Raw genomic sequence first — 10,143 nt, 5'->3', positions numbered from 1 at the left:
CCAATCACAGTCTAGAATTTTGTTATATGATTAAAATGGACTGATAATGATAATATTTAAATATGATTATATCACCTTAATGTTTTTTGTTGTTGTTGTTGATGATGTAAGTTCCGTCCACCTTTAGCATTGCTAGAAAGTTTCATTGCTACCATTAAAATGTCCGATCTTATACTCAAATCAAATCGAATACGATTTCTCTAACTCGTGTTTTAACTACAGGCCTAGTGGTTCGTCTTAACTATAAGCCTAGTAGTGGTTTGTGATCCCCGCGGTGTCCTCTGTAGCATGACGTCAGTGGCAAGGAGTTTTTACACCCCCCCCCCCCGGATAGGAAGCTTGTCCATTCTTCCCAGAATTCTTTCAGCTTCCATTAACAGCTCGCCTGTGCTCATTTATACACCTGGGCGGAGAGATTTAGCGTAAGAGTAAAGTGCTTCACCAAGAACACGTTACATGACCCCGGCAAGGCTTTTAGTCACCGGACCACTCACGCGCGTCGCGCTTACACTAATTACTAACCGCTAATCGCTAACCACTAAACTTGTTTTAAGGTGCCTCACAACAGTTTCCAGCACTTAGATTTGATGGTCGTTATAACCACTCTTTATCAATTGATGTTACAATCACGGTATCAAAAAACTGCCCAATCATTGGTGAACACGTTGTTATCAGTTTTGAAAATTTAAGGTGGCACTAAACCCTACGTACGGAGGTTTTTTAAACTTTGCCAAAAGGTTGCATCTTATCATGCTTATTAAAATTTGATAATATAAAAAAATTCCAAAGTGCGGTTTTTGAATTATAAGCCCCTAAAGCTGTAATAAAGAGTGTTTTTAGCAGGTCATACTGTTGCTATGATAACCTATTGTGTCACGAAAATGACAACAACGTGTTCACCAATGATTGGGCAGTTTTTTGATACCATGATTGAAGCATCAAGCGACAAAGAGTGGTTATAATGACCCATCAAAATCTAAGTGCTGGAAAATGTTTTGAGCCACCTTAAACTGAAACGTAACTGATCTTGTTTTGGGCGTTCTGGCGTTCTCTGTGCTCCGGCGGGTTTTGATCAGTGCATGCTTTGTAGATTACCGCGTAGAAGCAATTCCAGATTATTAAGCATGTTCTACTACTTGTGTAACAAGCTAACTTGGTCCTAACACACGATGTAACATTGCGCACAGCTTTAAGCTGCACCGTGGCAGATACCACTAAAATTATTGCTAAAACATTGCACGTAACAATCTCGAAGTAAATAACGAAGCAGAAGTTTAAGTGCACAGGACGAGTCAATTTTGTTACACACAAAGTTTCTCGCGCAAAATTTTCATCGCGCGCGTTATTTAAGTTCGCGTCATAGCGCGGCCAGTTTTAATCTCGAGCGTTACTTCGCGTCACCACGAAAAAGAAGGGCGTGTTCCCAGTGTATTACATTAACACTTCTTCTGGCCCTTTCAGGAACTGCTTTATGCCCTGCAAAAACTCAATTAGAAGTTGATGGCTTGAAAAGCTCAACAGTTGATGTTAACGAGTTGCCTCCAAGATTTTGCACAAATATTTCTATCGCGAGATAATTGACAAGGGTGCAGCCATCGTCAACCACCACGCATGGAAATCGAAAGCGAATAATCTAATTGTTTTAGTATACTGATCTACTAGTTGTTCAAAACTTTATCTAAATCCTCTTCACAGACACTTAGAAAACGCAAAGAAGCGGCCGCCAGTTCGTTAACAAGCGCGCACTGCTAGGCTACGCACCATCTACAACAGAATAGATAGTGAGTAGCGCAGCAAATCAGAGACGTAGTAGATTTATACTAAAACTTGACAGAAACACGGAAAATGCTTTCTATTTTTTCTAATATTAAACATACTTAGAAATTTCCGGTATTTTTTCGACATGAACTAATTTTGAACATTGCCAGCGAAAAGACTTACACATTATGTGCTAAAGAGATCTTTAAGATTAAAAATTAACCGTTTAAACAATTTGGACAAAAGACTCAAAAACAGTTTTAAAATCCTTTGTTATGAAAATGCTCTTTCAATTAAGTTTGTGTGTTTAATTTCTATGTGTTTAATGTCTCCCTTAAATTAGTCAAATATGGAAGTATGAAAGCGTGGTGAAATCTTTTTTCTTTTAAAACTGGAGAACATAAATTCAGTGCCTTAAAATAAAAGCACAGTGATCCAGATATTCGTTAAACATTTTTTATGCCTCAGTAGATTTTTGAATTCAAGATTATTTTTTTGCGTAAAGAATCGAGTTTTGAAGTGGAGCTCCTGGTGAAATTCAACACCCGAGTGAAAAAAGCAATATCAGGGACCTATTTGTTTCTTTTCGCTCGTCTAGTTCCAGTGAAAGAACCAAGCATTCCATTTGTTAATAGGGTTAAATATTTCTTTCCATCGTTATGTACGACTGTAATTAAATTTCCTGAGCAAAATACACAATGAAGCTCAGTAATTGAGAAATGATGATCACGTTCTGTTTTTCTCAAGAGTAAAGTCGGCGTTATTTGTCGAACTTAGAAGTCAACGCGAAAACTGCGTTAGGCACTATGGGCTTTGTAGTAGAACTAAGAATATGTAAAATGTCTGTTTGGTTGGCAATATATATCTGGGTGATTTTCTGATATATTCTAGTTTCGCCTGTTTTGTTTGTTGCCCAGAGTTACAAATTTGCTTGGTCGTCTTATTTCACATAAGATGGTGAAGAGAGACACATTGCCGGCGGTAATTATGGTGTTTTAGCCTTATTTTAATCAGAAGTTTCTATCATTAGTCAGTGGTCAATTCGCCTTGTAATATTAAAACGGTAAATACGATTTATCTTAGAGTTGAAAATTTTGACCATTTGTTTACATTTGTGGTGGGCGTTTTGTCATTTCGTGTGTGTATGTATTATTAAGCTATGACTGTTTGTCAGTTTTCATTTTGACAGTAGCTAAACTGACCTGCACTGTAAACTCCTGGCTTGTACTGTATCTCTTAAAACCTGTGTCTATACCCTTTAAAAACGTTTTAAAGCATGTTAGGTAGTTAAAACAATTTATACCTGTGTACCAGTGGCGATCAGCAGTTGACACAGCGATATAACATTTCTTGACCAACGTTCACAATTTTTCTCCTCCCCACAAATAATTTACGCCGTTTTTGAAGCTGTTCGTTAGAAAGCCGAGAAGGGAGTTCAGGATATTTACAATGCTAAATACACCCAAAACTTTTACAGATACCCTGATTGGTTTTATGGTGTAAATGCGAAGTGCTGATTGATTCCGAGAAGTGCATTGTTGTCTGAAAGCAGACAGCCTGATTAATATAGCAAAATGAACTTGAGAGGCTTGTGCGTGAATGTCAAGCTTGTCTCCGGAAAAGGCACAAAGAAGTGTATTTTCTTTATAGCTACACTCTGCCATCTTGGCAGCCTTCTGTGTAGAAGTGGCATGGAGGAGACAAACCCGAAACTATACTCATTAATAACAGCCAATCAGATTAGCTCCATTTCGTCATGATGTATTTAGCTGATTGGAAGAACGGACAGATTATGTTACCGTCTCCACTAGATAGTTCCCAGGTGTCCCTCTATTGTTGAAACGCGGTGCGCGTGGAATTCTGTCGGACTAGCTATCAAGCGGCGCGCTCCCTGTTCCGCGCTGTTCTTTGACGAAAGGCAAGTGCGCGCTCCTCGGGAAGCAACGGTAAATTCTTGACGCTTTTTTTGTTAATACACCGGGCGCTTTCCATTCGACCAAAAAATTTCCGGTTTGAATCCCCACAAATTTCGTGTGGCGAATGAAACCTTATATTCCGAAATTTCTGTGAAAGAGGACAACCACGTGAGTTATACCCAAATGTCCTTTTCATTTGATTTTCTTCCTAAAACGTTTCAAGTACAGTTTCGTACCATTTACCTCCGTTTTGAAACTTCCAGAATATGAAATACGTAAACTTTTGTTCTGCATTCTGCTTTCATTACCATTCCTAAATTTTCGCTGTGAAAACCGTTAGTAATAATCCAGAAAACAAGGACACAGATGGCCTGAAATACATTGCGCTAAATAGAAAATAAAACTGAAGTTTGAAATTCATTTAGGAAACATTTTACGGAAAAGATTCAGGACTGAAGATGCGCCAAAGCAAGTCGCTTTTGATGTTTTTGCCATTTACTTAATTTTGCTCTGGATTGTGACAGTTTCGAAAGAGAATTGATCGAAAACGTACCTAACAATATGAGTCCTTTACTTACTTTCTAGAAGTCGACCTACCCTTAAACAACCTCAAATCTAGTCCACTTTCCTTTCAGCCTGTTCACGCCAACTGATACGAGTTGTTTTCTTTCTGTGAATTGTTGTGACTTCGTTTTTATATTATTTTGCACTATTTAAGTGCCATATTCGGGTGCGTCACATTAACACCTCTGGCAACCATCGTTGTTTTCACTGTCCTGGCAGCATTTATTGGCATCTATCTACCTGCCATCAATGTGGCTTGACCGACATCGCGCAACAATTCATGTAAACGCACGTTTTCCTTCAATAAACCTGAAGAAGGCTGTTGTTGGCCAGCCGAAATACTGCAAAGCAATTACCTCAATCCTTGCAGTATCTTCACATACATGGAAAGATAAATTTAACCTTTAAAATTAATTGGAACGTTTTCAGTTTTGTTTAAGATTGTTTCCATAGCAACGTTAGGAAATGTCCAATCAAGAAGACAGTACACTTGTTTTACAAGATTAAAATTAATTAATTTTCACGCTATGCCCGGGTTGCTAAAGAAACAACTAAGCGTGGAAAACACGATTATTAAATTAAGTATCTTTGTGAAAATTTTGCGCTTAGACTGTCAGTAATCGTTTTTTTTTCTGAACTCCTCTTCGTGTCAGTACAGCCGTCGCTTTCTCAGAGTCGAGTATATGCGTCGCACGTAAAGAGAAAGAAACTTTTGCGGTGTGGGTAGCGCCGGCTTTTCAAGACCAGTTATTTTCTTTCAAATACTTTCTTTTTTTCAATATAACAACTGAACTGACGCTGATTTGAGATTGAGACTTCTTATTATTCAGTCGAAAACTGACGCTCTGAAACAGTATTGTGCACAGCATCAAGTTAAATATTATTATATGCTGCGAGGCTATGTTTAGAGCTAAGTTTAATACGTCACTGACACCAATTGATAAAATAAAGACGTGGTGTCTTCTTCTAGTCGATGCTCTTAGCTTTTGATCTTTGATCAAAAGCTTTGCCAGTTTCAGCCTTAGAGGTTATTAACGAGAAGAGGGTTTTACAGAATGTACAGTTGAATGTACTCAGAAAAATCATTTACACTTTACTCAATAAACCTAGTTTCAGGATTAAACCTTTTCAAAATTTGAAAACATAAACAACAATGATACGGTTTTCTTTGGTCTGTTCTAGGTTCTCACAGATTGGCTAAATAAACGCATCAACTAAAAATAAAATGAACATTATTGTAAGCTTTACTTGAATTTTACAAACGTAACGTGAAGAAGTGGGTTGCAAACTTACGACACTTATATGTTACAATATTGATACTTTTATACCTCTAAATTTAATTAGTTTATTAACTACTAAACATTTTAAAGTCTTTTTTTGAGTAACAAAGTCGGAAACCGCTCTTGTCTCTCAAGTAACTTGTACTTGTTCAGTTTCTGCGAGTAAACGTTAATTACAAAGGACATTGACTTCTCAAGAGACCGTGCAGCAAAGCGTGGGAAACTTTGGCAAGATGTATAATTAAATCTGTATCTCACATCTTGTCTAACAAAATTTGCTTGGGATTATTCCTTTTAAAGTGAACGTTGACATGGCAGTTTTCTGAAACCTTCCCTAGTTGACAGGAGTCCTGTAGTTAATCATTATGATGTGGTCCCTAGCTTAAAGAGTCAACATGCTCGCGAAATAGATGACTCGTAATTCCTTCTAACATCAGCTGGAAAGAAAGTGTTTTATACAGACTGGGTAAATTCTTGTTCATTGATCTCTTCTCATTCTGTACGGAGATGACTATCGTTAGAGTTAAGATATACAAAGCGTTCATGAGAAGTATACTACTTATCTCTTGGGTGAAAGTAGCCACCAAAAGCCTGCTACGTTTTTGACGTACGTGCGTTCGTTATCTGCGAAAACTATGTGTAGTAATGATATGCAGTGCAATACAAGGGAGAGGAAACGAAAATCATAAACTGGAGTTTGTTTTGCTTTGCGCATTACACGAGTGCCACAGAGTTCTTATTTTGAGCTTTTTTACCCGCCATTACAGGCCCTTCCTGTGATGTTTTCGTTAACCAGAAAGCAAACCAATAAAGCAGCATAAATGCTGGCTATGAGCTCTGAGCTTATACAGCTTCGTAAAAGGTTTTGGATGGAACTGATAACTGGGTTTGATTATATATCGGGAGGTTTATAAGGGAGATTTTGTTTAGAAATTAAATTAAATTGCTAACAGGACATGACTTAGAATTTCTGATGAGAGATATATAGAAAGGAAACCACTGATCAAACGTTTTGATCTGCACTCTAGTTCCAAACTTATTCAGGGTCTATCTCTGTTAAAGCTCTATATGGAAGTTTGTAAATTAAAAAAGAAAAGTTGAGCGATTAAGGGCTTTTATCTAGATGGGGCTAGAATAGAACGGTATGTCTTTTCCTCAGCTGACAGATTGGCCTTGAACGGTCTTGAAACGGACCTGGATGGGGACTATAACCGCCATTTTACGATATTTTAACAGGCCTAGCTTACAAACACAAACCCGTGCCCCTTATCATCGTAACAACAACTGTTACTCTGTTCTTCTCCGTCATTATATGAACCACCACCATCCCCGCAGGAGTTAGTTTTGTTACCTCCACTAGTACCCCCTGAGTAGCTGCCTCCACCTCCAGCACCCCCTCCATTTCCGTAACATCCTCCACCACCACCGAACCCTCCTGTAGCATTATTTGATAATGACCTTCCCTCCACTCCACCCTGGAGGAATCCTTGCCCGCCTTCTCCACCTCTTCCATATAGTCCACCCTAGTCGAGCGAACTTCGTCCTCTTTTCAGGAATCCCCTACCACCTCCTCCTGGGGAGAAGGGAAGCATGCTGTTAACGCTGTCAATCATATCCTGTTGCTAGGCAAATATTGCAGTTACTCTGATAAATGCCTGAATAACAGGCCTTCTCTCGCCTTTGTTGCAGCCGCCCTGCAACACAGGTTAGCCTTCTCTTCGAGGTTTTGTTTTTGATTGCTGCATCATAACCTTTATGTTCACGATAATCATTACCGTTTTCGTTTACAAAAGCTTTTGCAACCCTGTATGTATTTATGGTCATGCAAATGAAGCTAGTTGTTGTTGTTGTTTATGTTGTTTCTAACGCAGAGGAGAGAGCGTGTAAAGGAAATTGAGCCACATATTGCTAGGAAAAGAGACAGGCTTTCTTATTGCTTATCTAGCAAATTACAGGTAACTGGTCGGTTGCATCTAATTAAGAGGAGCGAGCGCTTATTTGTTTTTTGTTGTTGTTGTTGTTGTTGTTTTTCATCCGTTTAAGTGTATGATAAAAAACTGAACGTTAGCGCTATGAATTCTCTTGCGATATCAGTGGATTTTTGCTTAAAAAGGTAGTTAATGAGATGAAGAAAATAGTAAACTACTTTAAGGTTCTAACCCTTATTGTTATTTCGGGCCGCAGTTTTGCTCTCGTCTCGGTTTCCGCGCGGTTAGAATGCACTAAACGTTTTGCTCATGCAGGAAAACTAGCTTTGAGCTAACTATGATCTAGTGACATTTTAAGTTTGGTTGCGGATAACCACTGACCTGAAAAACCACTGTCGGCAGTATTTGGTGGCTTGCCATTACTCCCCCCAGTCCAAGCGCTTCCACAACAGGTAGCAAACCCTGAATTCCCGGATGTATTGCGTGACAGTTGGTATTCAGAGCGCTCAGTGTTTGTCTTCCTCCACCTCCCCCGGCTATTATCAATGGGGTGTTATTAGAGTGTACGACAAAAGTAACCCCCCTCTCCCCCGCCAGAAGCTGACAATGTGGTCACGCCTCCTTCTTGGCTAACTAAAGTTTTCAGGATTTCGCCTTTCTTGAATTTAAAGGTGCCAACCATTCGTGCGCCATAACCACGAATTTCTGGATTAATTTAAAGAACGCTGCTTTAATATTTCTAGAGTTATTCTCGATTGAGTGATGTACTGTTTTAGTGGAACCACCTATGACGTCATCATTTTCCTCATTTGTATAATACAAAAACGTAAATATCTCTAAAACGAAAAAGATATTCCAAAAAAGAAAATACCATTCTTTACTTTGAAAAGCCTTTCAAATAAGCAGCAATTATTTTTTTACTTCATGGGCACTTAAGAGCAGGAATAAATTTTGAGAAACAATATGAGGGCGGTTAAATGCATGAAGTGTTTTTCTGTTTTGTTCCGTCTTTTACTTAGACCACTGCAGCCTTAGCGATCCCAAAGCAACTCTTCTGTGCATGGGTTTCCAATATTATCTAGCTTGCAGAGCGAATTCTGTCTCTCCTTAGTTCTTCAAGTTTCATTTTCACACCTTCAGTTACGGCATTTATTTCTTGAAAATCTTCCAACGTTTTATACATTTCCACTTTCAGCTTGGACAACTCGCTTTCTATAACGTCAAAATTGCCATGTTCCAGCGAAGTGACACCTTCGGATTTCTTCGTAGCTATTTCGTGAATATTCGGTAATGACTCGTTGAAGCTCGGTGGATCTCGTGACAGTGTCACAGCTGTGTTATTGTTAGTGAGCACTTCATTGTTTATATCCGAAGAAAAATTGGAAAGTCGCGTGGGTCTCTTTTGTCTCGGTAAATCCGCCGTTGATATTTTTCCTTGCTCAATATTATCAATGCCATTCTTCAAAAAAGACTGCGTTGTTCCAAATTTCCGACTTCTTTCGCTCGCATCTGGTATATTGCCCTCGTTGTTTTTCTCCCCTAACAGATGCTGTTGTTCAGTTGTTTTTTTCGTAGTTTCCTGAGAGATCTTTCGTGGAATTGATGTTTTTCTCCCCTCTTGAGTCTTTGACCCTTTACCAGTAGTTTCTGGATCAGACTCACTGTTACTAGAATCCGATTTTAGCTTCGTGTTGGTTGCTAACGCGAATGCCAGTCTCTGGCGCAATAACTTGGCAGCTTTTCCTTGACCAGTTAATGATATTTTCTGAGGAGTCTCCTGCTTGCCTTTTTTCACGTCCGTATTAGAGGAAACACTGTCTCCTTCACCGCTTACTCGCCGTGGAATTCTACACGAACTCTGCATCTTCCCCTTAGTGCATTTCACTTCGTTTGTGGCATTTCTGAAGCTAATCTGTTCTTGATTACGTTTTCTAGAATCATTGATCAACGACAACCCATATGCATCAATTCAGTTAATCAACTTCAAAATAATATTTACCTTTATAAAGCTCGGTTTGAAACAAGGAAATGAAAGATGACTGACTGTTGTTTTGTTTTTGCGCCTGCAGTATAGCACGACTGAAATTCTAGAAGATAAAAACAACTCAACACTTCACTATTATTAGACATGATCTTTATTTTGACTTCCTTTCTGTATTGCGTGATGTTCTGAGACATGCTAAAAGCCTATCTTAACTTCCTGAGCATAGATGTTTAAATTGAAATGTAACTTTACAAGCGGTTTTTCAGGGGCAAATAATGTATGCCGTATGGCTGAAAAAAATCTGAAAAAGTTCAGACGGGCCATTAAATTTTTTATAACAATCTTCAGATTATTATGCTGATGTTGTTATTCATAACATTTTTTTTTACTCCATCGTACTTTGTCAATTAACTTTCTCAGTGATTGTTCTTTTCATAGTTTTCATGTGCGTTCAAACTGTAATGTTTTATCTTGAGAGTTAAGTCAACAAATCTTCATATTTTTGTCGACAACATCCAAGAATGGAACACCATTTTCAAGTTATTAAATCAAGGACGAAATACTGATCTTAACTGACTAGGTCGCGGAAAGTACTTTATTTTAAACAGAACGCGTGAACATCTTGATCTTATTATCAAACATTTTAGGGTATTTTTAACTTACAACATAGCTTTGTTCCTAAGTAAGATTTTTCTACAGATATGTATATATTT

At 38.4% G+C, this 10,143-nt stretch overlaps 1 protein-coding gene and 1 pseudogene across 2 annotated transcripts; both read right to left on the bottom strand.

The window, feature by feature from the left end:
- Nucleotides 1-5,137: 5,137 nt before the first annotated feature.
- LOC110049726 (uncharacterized) lies at nucleotides 5,138-8,161 on the bottom strand (annotated as a pseudogene). Its single transcript, XR_002296789.2, has 2 exons — nucleotides 7,828-8,161; nucleotides 5,138-7,091 (listed from the first exon to the last, which is right to left on the bottom strand). The product of XR_002296789.2 is annotated as an uncharacterized LOC110049726 (transcript).
- Nucleotides 8,157-9,525, bottom strand: LOC110049752 (uncharacterized). Its single transcript, XM_020755575.2, has one exon. The coding sequence runs from the start codon at nucleotides 9,308-9,310 to the stop codon at nucleotides 8,525-8,527; it is 786 nt and encodes a 261-aa protein (XP_020611234.2). The 5' UTR covers nucleotides 9,311-9,525; the 3' UTR covers nucleotides 8,157-8,524.
- Nucleotides 9,526-10,143: the final 618 nt, after the last annotated feature.

Source organism: Orbicella faveolata, unplaced genomic scaffold (genome assembly GCF_042242905.1).
Source record: "Orbicella faveolata isolate gen_17 unplaced genomic scaffold, um_ofav_v1 contig_4, whole genome shotgun sequence".
Taxonomy (NCBI): Eukaryota; Metazoa; Cnidaria; class Anthozoa; order Scleractinia; family Merulinidae; genus Orbicella; species Orbicella faveolata.
This window is presented reverse-complemented; position numbering and strand designations above follow the sequence as displayed.

Bases quoted from the DNA above. Each gene is read 5' to 3' on its own strand.
- LOC110049752 (XM_020755575.2), bottom strand. From the start codon at position 9,310: ATGCAGAGTTCGTGTAGAATTCCACGGCGAGTAAGCGGTGAAGGAGAC.